This window comes from Puntigrus tetrazona, chromosome 14, assembly GCF_018831695.1.
Source record: "Puntigrus tetrazona isolate hp1 chromosome 14, ASM1883169v1, whole genome shotgun sequence".
Lineage (NCBI taxonomy): Eukaryota > Metazoa > Chordata > Actinopteri > Cypriniformes > Cyprinidae > Puntigrus > Puntigrus tetrazona.
This window is the reverse complement of record NC_056712.1, coordinates 12,552,626-12,572,158: the sequence shown is the minus strand read 5'-3', so window position 1 is coordinate 12,572,158 and position 19,533 is coordinate 12,552,626. Positions and strand designations below refer to the sequence as shown.

The 19,533-nt window shown below is 38.4% G+C and overlaps 1 protein-coding gene across 6 annotated transcripts in view; it reads right to left on the bottom strand.

Annotated features, from left to right (window-relative positions):
- unc5a (unc-5 netrin receptor A) overlaps positions 1-15,115 on the bottom strand; it is a 154,958-nt gene extending 139,843 nt beyond the window's left edge. For all 6 annotated transcript variants that reach the window (XM_043257248.1, XM_043257250.1, XM_043257251.1 and 3 more), the window contains exon 1: positions 14,531-15,115. In XM_043257248.1, coding sequence (XP_043113183.1) covers positions 14,531-14,568 — 38 coding nt within the window. In that variant the 5' untranslated portion in view covers positions 14,569-15,115. The remainder of the gene's footprint in view (positions 1-14,530) is intronic.
- Between the last annotated feature and the right edge of the window lie 4,418 nt (positions 15,116-19,533).

Here is a 19,533-nt window from a genome sequence, read left to right as displayed (position 1 = left end):
TATTTTGAAATGAGCAAAAAGTGAGAGAAATATATAATATTATATATATTTAGAAAACAGGACAAAATATGAGCAGACCACGTGCAATAAAATAGCAAGTTTGAGTCAATAGCATCAGATCAGATCATGTGATACAAATGTGTACTGGAATGTAATGGACCACATGCGCTCTCACTAGACCATTTATCCAGCCATTATGATTCATTATCCCGGTTGTAACAGACTAATACACTGATCCATTAATGTGCAAGAACAGTAACATGTTGAGCAAATGAGCTCATCTTTTCATCCAATTAGCACTGAGTGTGACATCTATTGTGGATCAACATAAAGAGTATCATTAAAAGAGTGGAGAGCAACCATCACGTGATTGTCCACTACACAAGCATTAAATGTTCACTGTGTGAGATCATTAAGTTTTGAAATTCAGTTGTCAATGAATGTTGAAAATCTCATTACTCAGTTAATACGTGACATACAATATACGCCACAGTACGTTTTGCTCTCTCACAGGCTTGCTGTGAAAAGCTTTCAACGTACAGTATGTATATGCGTGTGTGTGTTGGTATTTGTGGTTTATGGAGACACAAATGTGTTTGATGACATTAGTGTGAGGCTTAAAAAACGTGTTTTTTTTTCAAATTTAAAACTTCACGGTTTCCTGTATGGGGTAGCTTTAGGTTTGCTGTAAGGCAACAGCACATACAGTTTGAACAGTATAAAAACCTATGTAAAACCTACAGTATAATTACTCTTGTGGAGTGTCCCAGTAAACAACAAATACCAACACGTGTGTGAAAGCTATGTGTATACACTCAAACACACACAAACTTTATTTCTGTGAATTGGGGGGGTTCCATAGACTACCGCAACCCTAAACCTATATTTGCTCCCCAAAATGAACAATGATTTTTTTTTGCCTATTGTACAAGAACAGTCTGCTTATATCATGTATGTAGCAGTGGTTTCAACACCACTAGTGGCATCAAATGGAATTGCTGTTTCTTTAATAGCTTTGTCTCAACCGGTGGTTTCTGAACAACTCAAAATATGGGAGATGCCTGCAACTGCTGCAGAACTTGGCCACTTCACCTCTAAAGTCCCACCTAGAAAAAAACACTTTGTCTTAGAAAATGTTCTTTAACAAAAATAGCACTAATGCTTTGTTTTCCACACCCATGTTATACTGGCTTGGCTGCACCTGCATCTCTGCACTTGAGCTTTTCCAGACATTCAGCTTGTGGGCAAACTGCCACAGAAAATTAGAGGTTGAGCCGGTGCTCCTTATTTCCTGTCCGTATCTCTCTCGTCCGCTCTCTCTGTCCCCGCCACGTCTCCATGTCTGAGGCCACACCTTTGTGTGTGAGCACAAACAAAGGCGGATGCTCTAATAGGAAGGATCTTTGTGATTTCTCCCCTGTAAATCCGCCCTTTGTTCCACCCCACACTATTAGGAAATGCCATTAGTGCTGTGCCAGACAGTGATGGGTACTGACAGCCAGCGACTTCTCTGGTCAAGAGAGCAGCCTACAGCCATAAGTGTGTCACCAGCCTTCTCACATGTCACTGCCTCTGACTCTGGCTCGCAGGGATCACCTTTGTTCTAGCTCTTTCAAACAGGACAGCTAATTGTGTGACCGAGAGTCGAGGACAGAAGACGGGCGAAGGAGGGGGTGGTCCAGACGACCCGTAGTTTGCTTAATGTTAGCGTGACTTGTTCAAGGAATTCAGGCAAAATTAGAGACGTGTGCCCTTTCTCTGTATTGACAGGATTCTATTTATTTATTTATTTCCATACACCGCCTTTGTCGGGAAAAATTAATGCCATGTGAAAAGAACACATAGGCAATTTTGTCTAGTGGCTGGCTAATATGATAAGACGGCTTCTACAAGGCCTGGAAAGAGGTGATAGCAAAGACTCAGCATATATCACACACCTCCGAGTTGATTAATGTTTTGTCAAATAACACCTTCTCACAGAGCGATCTGCAAGAATGAAAAATTCTAGGGTGAGGAAAAAATGGCATATCTCAGCATTTGAGGGATATCGCACCATAGACATGTTTTAGTTGCTTTTTAGGGGGAAAGACTCGCGTTGACTCACGCTGTCCTGAGATCTGGAGGGAAACGTGGGAGGAAATGGACTGGAATATGACTGGTTTTTGTTCAACCAGGCAGACGGGAATGACATGTGAGTGGCAGAACAACGCTATACTATTCTTTTGCCATCTTACAAAAGGTTTTCTCCGTATCAATCCCGACTCTCGAGCGATTGCACTTCTGCCAAAAGCAATTGTCTTCATAGTAGAGGATTTGTAGAACAGTTTCCAAGAACATTCACTTACTACATAACCAAATGATCATATTACATTGCTCAACATTAAAATCACTGTTTAACTTTGGAGGAAAAAGGTATAATCTAATGCTTTCTTAAAAAGACACACATTAAAGCAGAACTTTGGTTTTAATTAGATCGTATTTGAAGATCTTCAACTCCATGACAAGATAACTGCAGATTTGTTATGAGTAGGCACAGATGCAATCTGAAGACATTTCCGTGCTAATTTTTCAGGAAAATCTAAGTTTTGCAAAATGGGTTTCAACATTGTAAAATGTGTGAAAAGGAGCAGAGAGTATGAAACTCTTATTGGTATCTTGAGATCAGAATCAAATTAATCAAGATGATTAATAAACATGTCTAGAATAACAGGTGTACCAATGTTTCCTGGAAATTCCCCCACAGAGTTCTGATTAAGAGTCAGTACCATGACAATACAGTGTCATATCAATAAGATAAACACACAGGACTATATTATACAATCAAATGCACTCTTATTATCATCTCATCTCATCCCTGAACCATGTAAGCATAACTGAGAAACACCAAAAAAATCGGAAAAAGTCTTAAAATCAATTCCAACTCCAATCATGCAACTCAGTATTTTTGCATCTTGATAAAACTATCAGGCAAGAGATAACAGAACTGAAGACAATCAGAGGTTTTTATCGATGCCATCTAACACATTTAAAGAGCTGGCTCTGATACGGTCTTAAATCTTAGAAATGTTGTTGGCAAAAATCCTATTTTGTAGGCAAAATTTCATGGATAATGATTTGGAAAAGAAGAAGTAATTTTGTGAATCAAGTGAAGCTGTATACCTTTCATGAAAACACTGATATGTTTTGTAAGCAACTGCTTTCATCGAAAAATGGTCATTAATGGAAGCACAGAATGGCTCAAAAAAAGAAAGCAAATTATCCTACATCTCTCTTCCTCTCTGTGAGACACTGTCTCGTCTAATGCATAAGGACAGCTAATGTATGGCATTGATTAACTTAATAGAATCTGAAAGGTAAGACGTGCTTGTTAGACTAAGACCGAAGCTTGTAGGTAAGAGAGAGGGCTATGGGGAATCGTAAATCATTTATAAAAATGACAGGGTTTGCGTTTCATTCCTGCTTGTTTCAGCGTCCAATTTTTAATTCCTTATCCTTTAAACCCAGAACAAATCTCTCACATTTGGCTGAGACAAATCCTTTGCTACTTTCTAGTAATTCCAAGTAGGAGAATTGTTGAGGGTACAAAGTGGCCCATGTAAATAGAACAAAAAAGAGAGGAAGAAAAATAAGCAGAATTAATCAGGAATGTCGTTTATCATTGCTGGCAGTGTGGTGTTTAGCCAAACAACAACAAAACTCCTGAAGCAAATCTGAATCAGTCATACCACACCTCTCAGAAATGTAATTTAGATTTTTCATAGAAATAGAAATTTGGCTGCTTTTAATGAGGCGAAAACCCATGATGGCAGCATTATAAGTCTATAACACGACTTGTATATATATCTATCTATCTATCTATCTATATTGTCTAATGAACAGAATGTTCAAAAGAATTTGAAGTAGTAATGATATTTAACATGTAACAAACGGTATGTATTTATTTTCTTGCTAAATGAAAACATCAATCAAAAAAATATTTTGGTAATATAATTAAAATAATTACATGTGGGTAATTGTTATAGCACATTATAAATAAAAGCTGCTATGAACATATCAAATGTGAGAGACAACATCAACCAAATATAAGAATCTGAATGTGGCACTCAAATGCTAGCCAATCAGAACACAAGTCTCTGCCAATCTTAACCAATGGCAGGGACATCTAGGGTCTAGGGCGGGACAACTGTGTCAAATCTGCAACTAAATCTAACATCAGCTGTGTCATACATTTGGCTTCTTCAGCTAAAATAAAAAATAAAAATAAAAAAATAACTATTACATTGAACTTTTTTTTTTCTTTTATAAAAGCAATTTCAACTAAAGTCCACACTAAGCAGCACAATTTCCAGTAAACCATCCTCCTTATATCGTCTCTGGAAGAGTGTACTTTGAAAAGGCTTGGCTAAATAAAAAGTAGCCAAGTCTGCTTTTGAAAATGTTACACTTAAACCACATTAAAAACCTTAACACAATCTCTGAAAAAGGCTGAATAAAGGCTTTTCACCCTATGTCTATCTCAGCCAAACAGCAATAATAGAGTACATTTGTGAAGCACCAGTGAATCTCAAAGCTCTTTGTACTCCGGGTTAATTCATGAACGAGAGGCTGAGATTGTTATCACCTGAGCTATACATAACCTGATTTGGCATCAAAACAGCTCCTATCCCGAGCGTTTGACTATTTGGAGAGAGACGTATGCGTCTAAGTTTAACAGTGTGAGATTTATTGTAATGATTCAGCGGGTGAAGCCGCATGCTTACCAGCTCTCGGCTGGGTAATTAGGTGGCCCGAGCACTGAGAATGAGACAATGCCAGGACACCTCTACTCTTCTCAGCGTGGTGAAGTCTTGAGTAACCACAGTGAGTCAGGGAAAGAAGAAAGGAGATGATTCATAGAGCTCTCAATGAAGGCGCTTCGTTGAGGAAAGCAAGACAGAAATGTTTCTTACACTGGGAGCTGTAAAAGTCTGGGCAGAAAATTGAATTGTTTTTAAAATAGCAGCAAACCACGATCCACAGGCAGAGAGTCTGCCTACTTGGGTTATGGTGGACTCCACAGATATTTTTAGACACATTTAAAGCAAAATTAAGCATCCTGACATTTTTCCACATGCTGTTCTAAACCAGTAAGCTAATTTATTTGTTCGTAGAGCACAATAAGAGAAAGTCTTTTCTGTGTTATTTTTGCCTCAGAGTTTTACTTTGAGACACTGAGATATCATGACCGGTCAAACTAGGACAATTATATTTCTAACACAGTAGTTGTAAATTCCGAAGCCATATGACGACTGTTTTTTGGCGCAGCTCTTGAATATCATTACGAAAGACATTATATTAAGAAAATGATTACTGAATGCAAACTATGCCTTTAACACTTGAGAAAAACTTCAAAAACAATTTTTTGACCTTGCTGAAAAATCACAGACCTTTAAAAACATAAACTCAAAGTCTTTTTTAAACCCGTTGCAACTTCTTGTGTATAGACCATGACTGAAGCTGAAGGGAATATTCGGGGGTTAACTACAACTTAATGTCTAAAGACAGCTTTTGTAGCATGCTGTCAATTACCGCAGCAATAATTTCAATGTAATGCACTTACTGAAAGCCTTGCAGGCGAGCTGACAGCGGCATGAATAAACGATTAAAATAAACATTAAGTTGTAAATAAGTAGGAATATTCCTTTAAGGCTTTGAAGTTATTAAAACAGCAAAAATCCATTTACATTGGCAAACTCTCTCACTTTCTCCCGTATGCATTAATCATTATTAACACTTCATTTCTGCATTGCACTTAAATATTCTAATTTAAAATGTGCTAAAGATGTATGACAATCACTTGAGAAAGAAGATGGCACACTGTCCTCTAAGGACAAGATGTGACATAATGAAACATTTGGCACTGTGGAGTCTTTTATTGCAGTGACATCAGATCTTCGGGTTACATAAATCTTAGAAGAGGTTCGCTTTCACAGCGAGAGTAGAAATTAACAGAAGGCCTTGTTAATTTGTATGACCCAGCTCTCAAATCCTTTTGCCCCTAGAGACTCCTGCTGAACATGCAGCATCTCGGCTGGCCGTTCCTGAAAATGTGTGTGATTTACGTCGAAAAACTAATCCGATACGTTTGGCTTTGTTTAGGAGAAGCCAAGAGAGGCAGCAGCGCGCAAATTGCGTTTAACCACTCTCAAGAGCTGAATTTGTTCGAATACCTCAACGTTATCCTTGATAAGCTTTTAAATCGAAACAAAGATGTCGCTTGTATCCTCTCATTGCTAAAAGACACCACAAACGTCCTTCACTACAGCTCATTCAACATGCATGAGAGCCAAAAGCTAACACGAGCTCATCATTTTTTGTAAATGAACCAGAAAGCATGTTTTACGGCTGAAATAATACGATCAAAATCATTTCAGACCGCACACACACACACACACACAAACACATTTACAGTAAACACGTAGACCGACTGTCTCCGTATGCCATTTCACGGAGGCACGAACAGTCAGGTCTCTAAAGAACGCCTGTATGACTAATGAGCCCCATGGGTTACTATAAACAAAGAGAAAGCGGCGAGAGGACCACCTTTAAAGGTCTTTCAAACGTACTGAAATCCTGCGCTTACAGGGATTAAAAAAAAGTATAGGCTTATAAGAAAAAGCAAATGACACATTTACAGTATTCATTAAAATCCATAGGCTGTGCAAAGGCCCAGAATGAGCAATTCTGTCATGATTAATTATACAAGCATGAAGTCTTAAATCTATTTCAATGGCTTCACTGCTCTTAACGTCCTTGCCGGGAAATGTTGCTTCTCCATCTCAAAATCTAAAATCTTGTCTGCTACGACCGTATTTCGCACGCATTCCCGAGCTTAACGCATAGGGCTGGCATCATTTTATTCTCAGTTAAAGTAAAACGAAGAAAATTAAATGTTTTACCCACACACTTTTCACAAGCTAGAGGCTGCTAATAAATATGGGTGCCAAAGGAAGTAGTAAACGTGCTACTTTTGCCAACCCTGAGTCTTCCAAATGAATATAGTGTCATTACAAATGCTAGTGTGATTCTGACATCTAACCTCACAAAAGATTTACTCTGGTAGCTTCTGCCAAAATACCAGTTACAACTGTTATTGTTCTACAGAGAAATCGTAATAAATTAAACCTGCTGTAAAAATGGACTATACAGTGCATAACATGTAGATATCACTAAAATATGTGGTATAAGAAAGCAAAGTCATTTTTGTGAGCGCCCAAGTTTTATTTGGCTTATAGAGTCAAATAAAAGTATGAAACTAAATAACAAAATTAAACTAATGTTCAGTGAATAGTTCATATCATATTGTCACATTCATGACTAATCACCCTCTGAGCTACAGATTATATTTTTCCTATTAAAATTGTTTCTGTAATAAACACTGCATTACTGTACATTATTAATTTATTGTTTCCCCTACTGCCAGATATTTTCTCAAAACAAACAGAGCCATGAGACTATTAGTTTTGGCTACTGCTTGTTGATTCTGGCAAACATCCGAGTGATCTGACAGGAAACAAGGCGGCACTGATTGTCATGACAACAACAAACTTTAATTTTATGCGACATTGCATTTTTACACAGTATCTGGAGCTGGCACAAAAGGCACTTTGTAAGAAGCTTTTAGATTCTGTTTTAGTTATCTGTTTACTGACGACAGTGGTGGCTAATACCAAATTACGATCATTTACCGCAAACAATGACACCAGAAAGGTCATTTATTGAGATTTCTATCATTTTAAAATCACAACATGTAAATACTTAAACACAGAACGAGGTTACAGAAGCCGGCAAAGTGTAAAATTAAATATTCAGATTTTAAACGTCTTCCGTGTCTCTGAAAAGGGTGAGCAGATGTTTTGAGCTGGCCGTTGCATTCCCTGATGACTGCTGAGTGAGGGCTGAGCTACGGCCAGTGTTGACTCAGTTGAATTGCCAGCCTGAGGCACAACCGCATGGAATATGAACGTAATGAGCAAAGGTCAATAGGTCTCCTTCCCTGTCAACATCATCACTTCAAGAGGACACGTTTTGGCCATCTCCGAGCCAAGCCGCCCTCAAATATCCTTGCCAATAGAGAGCTTACCACCTCCAGCCTGCCTGAGGTACTTTGTATTGACATGAGACATGCTCATACACTCACATGGTAATGCTAAAACACGCCAACATACAGTTTATGTGTTTCATATGACACGTGGAAATCTTTCATACGCAAAGAACTGCCTTTTTTTTTCTTATGGAAATGTCACAAAATACCATGTGTGCTGCTATGTGTTTCTTAAGATTGTTGCTATATGCAGTTGCTAGGGTGCTTAAATAGTGACTTACTTGCTAAGTTTAAAAACCTCACCCTCTTTTTGATTTATGAAGAAGGAGAAGGTAACCATAACAACAGTACTAACACAAGTCCTGTCGTTATGTATCGCTTTATTACAGGTTTAATCCACAAATATAACAAACATTCTCATTAAATAAAACAGCAGACATTTAAAATTAATTTATCATTCCTGCACCTTGAAGTTTAATAGTATTTTTTATAATATTTAGATTTTCAAATCTCTAACCTTGAGTAATAGAGATGCTTATGTATGTAGAGTGCAAATATTCTTGAATGATCAACCTCTATACTTTCCAACTGCAATATCAACAAAGTTCACAAAGAAAGCTCAATCATATTCAATATCTATATCTCTTAGTGACCAAAGAGCTTTGCTTTGATACCCAGCGGTCTAATAACCGAAAGCCCTGATGTTTGCCTTCGTGATTATAAGCAAGCAAGTTTGAATTGAGGTTAGCCAAGAACGGCAAAGACAATTTTGCACTTCAAACTCACAGAACACAAGGGTCAACCGAGTACATTAAACTCAACAAAACTCATCCGGATCAGCCATACGTAAAAGAGACAAGGCTGAACTCTAGAGTTTCATTAGCCTTGAAGTGGGCAAAATATCAATATGATGTACTGTCATTTCTTTTGATGCTGGACCAGTTGTGCAGTTCCGCCCTCCCTTGTATTATGGGCTGGCAGAGTGTTCAATCTACATCACGGCAGTAGTCAAGACAACGCTCCCCGGTGGAAGCCCTCTGGAAGTCTCGTGTGCTGCCTCTGCTGCTGTGCGGCGCATACAAATAACAATATTCTGGATGCAACTTAGACAAACTTAAAGGCTACAAAAGCACCCAGAGGAGTTGCATAAAAGGCTCAGATTGAGCACCTCTGTGTTTAACTCTACCCTGTCGTTGATTGATGGCCAATTAAACAGTTAGGGGGTTATTGATCACTGGAGAATGAAGAGCATCCCCAAACAACCTTAAATATGCTGGGTGATGAACCACAGATGGGCTGAGAGCAAGCGGAGCTCCATAGCAAATTTTTCATGTTTATGTTCTCCGTCGCCACCGAACAAACCCTATGGAGTAATAACAGTTGGAAGAAAAAATTACCCCTTTTGTTGCGTTACTATTGCGAGACGAGGCAAAGTGCTCAAGTCTATTGAGTATTCAAGCAGATGGTTCATCATTAAAGCGGACAGATCTTACTTAGATCTCGCAGGCTGCGAGTCAAGCCAAAAGCACCTTGGGAAATGCACTCTTATCTCTTCGGGGAAGGGCATTCACCCAAGGCTTTCATAGACTCTAGTGCTCACAATGTGCTGAGAAGCAGTGTCTGCACATTAAATGCATCTGCTCTCAAGGTCAACAGTACTCCAGCTTTCTCTGGCCACTGACAGCACCTCGGGGAAGAACACGATTAGTCTCTCTGGTGACAGCGCTGATCTTTGGTTCCTCCTGCTGACCGCATCCTTTCTGAAGGGCGTCGCCGCGCTGCTTGCAGGAGGGGGCAGGTGCTGAAGCCCAGGACGGGACCAAAGGGGCCTACAACAAAGATTGTACTACAACATGCAATTCCTCATTAGCAGCTGTTCCTGTATGCAACGTAGATTTTCAAGTTGCAATATACTAAAAGTTCAATATACTAAAAATGACGCAGTTCTACGCTAAACGCAATGGAGAGATACATCTTGTATGTGTATTTACGCTTTGATTTGTACAAACAGCGTATCTTTCCATTGCGTCTAATGCAGAACTGTGTTCTCAACTTGGATTTACAGGATACTGTCCAAAATGTCACAACAGTGTTGTTATTTCGGTTTTCTCTCCATAAAAAAGTATTCTCGCTTAATAACGTTATGGTTGAACCAAAATATCTTAAATTGTGTTCTGAGAACAAACAAAGATTTTACGAGTTTGGAACGACATGGGTTTATCTTGATGTAAATATCAATATCTATGGTCTAAACTGTAATTAAAAAGACAGGACACAGGGAAAACATAAGTTCATTTCACACTTTTAAATTGAGTCCTGTAAGACATCTATATTACCAAAATTGTTTGAAAAATGTACATGTATTTATTCACCATGCTAACCAGCCAAACCTCGACCCCTTGGAAGGCACAAAGCCCATTTCAAAAGGCCAAGGACCCACCTATAGCCCACAATCCACCTCATATACATTCATCTCCATGTGCTTAACTGGAGAAAAAGGGTGCATTTCTGAGATCTGATGGAGTTTGATAGGAGACTTCCCCCACCCCAAAGGTGCGTGTCACACTTTCTCATGTTCTCTGCCTCGCCTCTCCTCCATTTGCATTTGACACTTATGGAGAAGACATATATAGCAGTGGGAGATAAGAAAAGACCACATTTGTCATCAAATGGAGCGTGCTCTTGGATTATGGAAAGCCAGCTGCTGTTGACTTACACTGTTTGCCTTTTCCTCATCTCTGTTACACCATTTCACGCCTCTCCATTCATCAAACTCAAATACGGCTATACATATATATATATATATATATATATATATATATATATATATATATATATATATATATATATATATATATATATATATATATACGTGAGGAAACTGTGAGAGTGGGAGAAATGTACCATTTATTTAAAATAAAAAAAAAAACATGTAAAATTTTTTGTGAAATTGCTATGTGGCCGGTGTCGTGCTAAACGAAACACAACAAAAACAGATTTAATCACGTTCCGCTTCTAGGCACTTGCTGCGACTCCAAATAACTCTGCTCTCAGACATTAATCTGTTCAAATCTTCCATTTTTCTTTGAAATTCTGCACTGCTTGGTTCTTTCGGTTCTTGTACTGTACATCCTGAAAAGTCATTGGTTAGCAGTAAAGAGTCCTCTCTTTACATGCATCGTTTGAGTTTATAGCTTACAAATGGAAGGGCAAAATCTTTTTCATCTTTTCTCTTTTTTTGACAACGTATGCTGTGAAAATCTGGTATGGTTTATTGAAAGGCCTAAATGATGTTTAAAAATTAAATGAAAATAATTTCACTGTAAGTCGTGAACACCAAAACGCCAGCTACATCCTAATTGAAGTAATCCAAAGGACAACAGTAAAATCACGTCTCTGGCGTCTGAGGGGCCTTTGAGAAGCTTCTTAACCACATAAGAAAGCTTTTGAGTTTCACTGCACCCCAAAACCCATCCCTTTCAATGAACAACCAAGCACACTCACAGTGGTGCCAAAAATCTCTGAAACAAGCCCACCACAAACTCCAACCACAAAAATCCCCTGCCTTTTTCTCTCACACACACAGAGAAAACAGCAAACCCATTATATCACTCCTTTCCAAAGAGATGGGAGCAAATAAGAAACCGTACTTTACTGCAGGGTTGTGGTTTGATTGCACGACTGATTCCTGTACTTTCAGAGTGTGCATTGAATTTGATGAAGCTGAAGTTGTGTAGGTATGCATCATAAACATAAACGATTTGCCATGTCTGAATAAAATGCTAAGGTCGGAGGATTGCAGATCTGTTATAAGACCACAGACAAAACGTGGGAAAAAAATGCTCAACCAATAAACCACATAATCATATTTGGTCAGGACATCAGAATATTTAGCCTATATTCCTATATACTTATTATTTATTTGAGTTCTGCATTGGCTCAATATAAAATCCTAAAGCAAAACAGATCCACTAACACAGGCTATAGTATGAAACACACACACACATCACAAACACAATGTGCTGATTCCTTTTGTCTACAGACTGATGAAAACCCTCCTGTCGGCTCAACGGTAGCTGATCTCCCTGAAGGCACCACATTGTTCGAGGAAGAGCTCTGTTCTGTCTCTTGCGTTCCCTCTGATGAAGACTGACAGGTCGACCTTTATTTTTGACCGAATTATGTTTCAGGGGAAAGACAAGTTAGCTTTTTTTTTTTTTTTATAGGAAAATGCACCGTCAGCCCATTTCTCCCTGGTGAGAGCACCTTATGTGATCTTTTATGATCTTTTGGACTAACAGCGTCTGCGAGCTCACGTGCTTCCATTATTTCCCCTCCGTCCAATTTACATTTTCTCCTCTTACAAGTCTGGAGAATAAGAAGATTCCTGTCTGATCTTTTTTCATTTGGAAGCGAAGCAAGATAAGTGTCCTTGACAAATTAAACAGAGCATGTGAAGATGGTGGGAATTTAGGGCATTTTTCGTGATGCCCTGCAATCTACTTAAAAAATGCTCCGTTTGATTGGATGTATAAAAAAACCTCAGAAATGCCACTGCATTTCTTATATGATTCCCTTGGGTAGGACTGTTTACCTAGTATTAATTTATGCAAAATCCTTCACTAATTAATGTACAAGAAAATACCCTCTTAATTTAGATTTCTCATGCAGAGTTTCCTAAAGCAAGACTAATAATTACACAACTTTTAACAAGTTAGCCCTCTGTCCACAGCAGAGAGAGGGCAGAACAATTTACGCCAAGTGTGAAATTTTGACGGTTGCTCTGAGGATACTCATCAGCGGTCCCCAGCTGGGCTCTATGGTGATGATTACTATAAAACCTCCAGAAACTTTCCCACAGTCAAGTTTCCCACAGCCAAGACCTTCCTTACTTCTCTTACTCTCTTGACGCAAAGTAATACAGATCTCAGCAAGCCCAAACTGGTCCACAAAAACACATTGTGGGTGGACTAGGTCAGTGTTTCCCAACCTTTTTTTGTTTTATGGACCTCCACAGCCCAAATAACATTACAAAACGCCAAATATAACCAAATGCAGCCAAGAATACGTTTTTTTTAGCTGATGTTACACTGGATATAATTTAGTTATTAATAATGTTTTCAAAATTGTTATTTAAAATACTGTGCAATCAAATGCATTTATATAATTTATATCTTTGGATGTCTGGTTTACAGGTTTAGCAAGATTAAAAAAAAAAAAAAAAAAAAAAAAGCTAAATCTCTCAGGACTACACACACCCCTGTGGCTGTAATTATGTCCAGGCATGGACAACAGGTTAGTGTTATTTGATGTAATATGATGTTTTAATATGCAACCGTCTTTCTTTCATTCCTTTAACAGTACGAAGCTGGCAACAAAAACAACTCCAGCACAGTAAACAACGGTTTACAACACAATGTGACATTTCTCCCATTAAATATATGCCATGAATTAATCTTAATATGCATATCCGTACTGATTCTTATGTAAAAACGCATAAGCTTGGCATTTTTGTAATGATACAGGCTTAATTCTGGCTGTGGGAGCAATAACAAAGAGTCATTATTTGAGCAACCTTAACAATGTGTCACATCGCTGCCTTAGCAAATAAATACAATTAAAAAGAAGAAGTACTCATAACGAAAACGCAAATTTAAACAGTTTATTGACCACCGTCGCTTTCCGCATAGTAAATATTCACTTCTTTCCTCGTAAGGCTACAACGGGCAGCTAACCAAGACAAGCGCACGATGTGTGATGGGAGGAGAGGGCGATTATTTCTGCACGTTCTTTTCCATTGAGCTGACCGCGAAAGCGTGTTTACCTCAGCTTATATATCTGCACACAACAAATGTACCCCGCGCCGTTCGATGACCGTCGGAGCTCACCGTACTTCTCAAAGCTGTCAGAAACGCTGCCAATGCAGCAAGAACGGATGAACGTCGGCGCGTGGAAATGTGCGCGTGTCGAGTAGTTCGAGCTGACGCTCGCAAAAACGCAACACGCAATACAGGACGCAACATTTAACAATATCTATCTCTTTAACCCCCCGCGGTATACATTTCTAGTCATTTTAAAATAAAACCTTGGTTTCGTGTATTTATAGTCGCTCAAACGCTCGGCCGTAGCGTCTCACGCGCGCCGCGCGAGTCTCGTGCTCGCAGTAACACGTCAATCAAACTTACCGCACGTTCAAGTTCCTAAATAGATTCTTCGCCTCTGTTTCTGCGTGTTCCGGTCATTCAAAGTAACAACAGTACTACAGTTTGGAGCAGACTGCTTATTTCGCATACACGTGAACCCCGTGAAATATTATATTGTGTTATTTTTCGGGAATTCGCATCACAAAGAGAGCCGGCTGCTGTGTGTGAAAACAATTACGCCTCGCTTACGCATGCTTTTATCAGTCGAAACTGAAAGATGCGTTTCGAATTGAACGAAACTCACCCGTGAAGGTAAATCCGGACGAAAACAAGCAGATCCATGTGAGTACAAGCCCGGATCTCCAGCGGACAAAGGGACCCAGGTGTAACGGCATCTTTATCACCTTCTCGTTCAAGTTGAAGTCAGTAATATCTGCTGAATGAGCTGCGAGGAGTATCTGCTGTCTGTCTGGGTTTAGTTTTTTTGTAATATAACACCGATCAGCGCATTTAGAAGTCCTCTTTCAACACATATCCTCTTCCTGTACCTTGGCCATCAGTGCGTCTTCGTTGCTCAGATACAGCAGCGCATCACAGGTGTGGTAAATAAAGACGCGACTCTAATTTCTTCAGCTCACTCTCCCGCATACGCACGCTCCAGACGCGTGAAGAGAGAGAGCAAACGTCCTCGCTCTTCTTCGTCTTCTCGCTGTCCGCTGCAGAACACTTGCTCCGGTTCACAGAACGGTGGATATGGGCTTCAGCGCGCGAACATCTGCTGCTACGGCAATGCAGGAGTGAGGAGACGCGATGTATAGAGCAGCGAGGGAGCAAAACCCGGAGCGGAGTCCGGAGTCTTCACTGGAACGGAGCGCGGAGACCCTTGGAAACGACGCGTCATGTAAGCGGATAAGTGAATGAATGCGTCTTTACGTGTTTCACGAACAGACGGGAGCGGGGCTAGTTGTCGCGCTTTCGCCAAAGTCGATGTGTTTAAGGCTGGGTTTGTTGACAGCGTTTAGTCTTGCCGTATATAGCTACTTAACATTTTCACCGGGGAAAAGATAAAGTTCATTAAACACGTTTACATTTGGCGCAAACAGCGGCGCGTGTGGTTTAGGTTGCCATAATATAACCCTCCATTAAAAAGACTATTCTAGTCTCTTTTTTTAAAGCTCAGTATGAAGCACAAAATGCACAAAACAGGGCAAATGATAAAAAAAAAGATGCATTGAAAATATTAGCTCGCTGTTTTGGCCAATAGTTATTATTATTATTATTATTAGTGTTAGTATTGCTATCAATCAAACGTTTAAAATTGAAACCTTGTAAGAAATCTTTAACCCTCCCTGTGACAACTAGCCCCGCTCTGCCCTGCACAGTACAGTACATGTTATGGATATTACTCCATCCAATGCAAAATCATTGAACAAACCTAATTAATAATTAATCGCTTCTATCTAGTAATCTAGCTATGATCTCTTTCTTCATTAAACGTTTTGCCTGCCCACACACGCTAAAGAGGAAAAACAGGGGGGGAAAAAAAAGATGTGCTGTCTGTCTATTATTGCCGATGGCTAGTAGTTAGAGATATTAAGGGCATTGTCAGATTAAAAAGGTTACAGGTTACAGCTTCCCGATTCGACGTGTTTCGTACGATTACACATGAAATTTAAATCAAAAAAGAGCTTAGCGCTTTCCACCCAAACATTATCCTATTCCACATATCTGGATCGTGAATTTCAGATACCTCCCCAGATTAAAGAGACATAAGTGCAAGCGATATAGCATTAAATGCAATCATTTCAGTGTATTACACACAAACAGCGAGGCAGTTGAGGTTTGATGATTTGAACGGTTTGGTAGCAATGTAGACCAATGTAGGTTGGTTTAAGCAGCAAACATGAACGCCGTTTGGACTGCAAATGGATTACAAAAATAAATAATCTGTTCATAAAATATGAGCTCAATACCCGCGTCGCTTTACGAGCTCAGTGCATGAGCATCAAGTTCAATTTGTGTAAAATGAGAGACGTCAAGGCAAAACTTCTAATTAGCGATAAGGGCATTTGCATTGTTTGTTTATTGATCTCGTGTCCATTGACTGAAACTGGAACCGGGCTCGGGTGTTAAGTTAGCAAACATGCAGAAAATACCGTACTGCTACACATCTGGGCCTTTTGAGTCGAGTATGATTAAAGATTTAGAGACACCACCTTTATAATGAATTGTGCTGAAGCTGTAGCCGTTGATCAATAACAGCATTCCTCGATGCTTTGCCAGCAGCCTGTTCCTTAAGGTGTTTTGCATCTGTTCAGTCGATGTTTGTATCAAGCTAGAAGTTACTTCAGCCTTGATGTACTTTTCAATACTTTTCAAGATAGGCTTCTCTGAACTGGCAATATTTATCTGCTCCCCAAAGCAATTAGCTGCGAGGTACGAAGCGGTCAGCATGACTCTTTGTATTCACTGACTGCGTTTCCAATTTTCCCTGAACCTCTGCTTAAGATGTTTCGTGGAAGTAACTAGGGCGTTCAATAAACAAAATTACATAATTGCTTAAACGTAGTGCTCTGTTTAATGGACATGCTCTAACATCTAAAATTTGTTTAATTCCGTCTTTGTTTGCTTCTTATGTATTTTCTTTTGTGCCAACATGCAAAATGTTCAAATTATTCTTCACAGAGGGTCACAGAGGACAGGGAAAAACGATGCTAAATGCAAATAGTGAAGTACCATTTTGTAATCATGCGTAGTTAGAACAGCAGAATAGTTCAAATGGCTTTTCAGAGAAGAAAATGCTTCTTTAGATATTGCCATCAAAGGCCATGCGCCTAATAAAACAATATGGTATAGCAAAAGAGAAAATTGACCCAGACTACATTAAAAACATAAAAAAAGCTATTTTCTCAACGTTTCTTTAATTGTCAAATCGGACCAACAGCTTAAACGTTATTTGGTGAAATAAGTCTTTTCCCTTTGATAAGTTAAGATGCGTTAAAGCGAACAAACAATATACTATGCGTTCTGTTACTAAATTATAATAATTTAGTAAATGATGACAGAAAAAGCAAAAACGCAGTAAAAGAGATTCAGCTGCAAGGTAAATTTATTCTGTGACATATATACAGGCTTATGAATATTTGCATATTTAATTGCTCATAATGTAATTGAAGATATGTCGTAGCAACCATCTGAATGCAAATTCACTGATTTCACTCAATTAACCTGTGGGTTTTAATGAAAAGCTGAGATGTGAAATACTGTTAATTAAGTACAATAAGTGTTACATTAGAAATTAATAATCATTGGCCTATCTTTTTACTTCGAAATGAAAACTATCATTCTAAAAATATGAATCAGTCTACTAATCCTCCATTAAGAAACAGACGAAAAAACAAATATGTCAGATCACTTGCTCACACAGAATTGTTTCGTACAATTAAATTCCACTATTTTTTAAAAACTATTTAGCTATTCATCAAAAGTGCTGAGATGAGATTTTGTGCCGCCTAAGGTCACGAGAAATATAAATAAATAAATAAATAAATAAGGAGTGTGTGTGTGTGTGTATATACCCTACATTTGAAATATTATGTTACAAATTGTGTTAAAAAAATTGTATTTGATCAAATAAAGAGAAAACAAAACATGCAAACCACAGCAAAAAAAGCATGCACAGCTTTGGGCCTGGGTAACATTTCCCTACTAGAGCAGGTATAAAAAAAAAAAAAAAAAAGAACACCCACAGAAACACCTACACACACACACACACTGCACACTGATCACCTTTAAGCAAATTAGCTGCATCATATCATCTTCTACTGCGCTCGCAGCCTCTCAGTTTGAACTTGTGTTTTATCAAATTAGATTTCAGCGCCACGACGCAGCGGCTGAGAGACTGTGCGATCATAATAGCTAGTCAGTGGATTGCACATCGTAGTGAAAGTCACTTAACCAGACTGCAGGAAAATGATGGGTTTGAATTTGCATACTTTCCTTTTACTCTCGTTGTGTGCCATCCTCGAATTAGCATGGGTAATGTGTAACTGCACATTAGCATAGCATGTGTAATGGCATATTAGTGTTAGATTAAATTCCAAAAATTGAAAAAACGCTGTAGAGATGCGAATACGAGAGGCGAAAGCAATAAATAAACCAACAGAAAGTAGATATTTATACAGCCTGCCACAGATTACTGCTGCATGGACATTAGCATTATCTGCACAGAGTAAAAACAAAGTGCTAATATATATATCATTTATAGATATTCTAGTTTTATAAATATTTGACTTCCGTTTTTTATACCCTCAGAAGGGCTATAAAAGATTACAAATTGATAGTTATGTCCTCTTATTGCTGTCATTATGAAGACGTTTCAACACCATTATATCGCAGAAGGCTTGCAATTTACCAGTATCCAATAACAAAAGACCTCTAAGGGATCTGTGGCACTTCAGCATGCTCTGCCTTGATCATGGCTGCTCTAGAGCACTTTTGAAGTCTGGAGATTGCTGATGAGACCATATTCCAATATCCCATCATTCTCTGCCACAGCAATTTCTCACTTTCACAGATGCAGGCATGAAATGGAAAAAAAAAGGGGGAAAGACACTATGAGCAACAGTCTATCGCAGATAATGCTAGTAAAAAAAATCATATGTTGATGTTGAGTTGATGTTTGGGGGAAAATAAATATTTAGTATTTTACAAGCTTGAGCAGGGTCAACAGTTTATGAATAAATGAAGAATATTTACTGTTTGTAAGTTTCTATCCGATATCTAACTGTATTTTGCAGCACTTATATTGTTTTTTTATTCAAAATTATAAATAAATAAATATTACCTGAAGTATAATGCAATGCTATAAGAACATTTAATTAAGAGTATTTACTGCCTTTAAGTTTCTATCCACCACTTAACTGTATTTTGTAATAATAATAATAAAAACACTCACTCAATCAATCAACCGATCTATATTTATATATAATGCAAGGTTGCAAGGGTTTTTTTTCCTTATTTTTTTAGAAAATAAATATTTTGCGTTTAATTTAACGTCTAGTATAATTTAATCATATTTATTAGGTACAAATGTAATTATTTACTTATCTATTCTGAGACATATGGCATTTGCAGTATAGATGTTTTCGTTACCAGACAATACGCTTGTGCTTTATTTGTCCTTACACCCGTAAGAATCAGCCTACCATTTTACAACCTTGTATTCTTTTGCAGTTCCTAATAAAGTTACCCGCCATGCCTTTAAAGAAACCTTTACTCGTATTTGCCATTTTGGAGCCTTTTCAC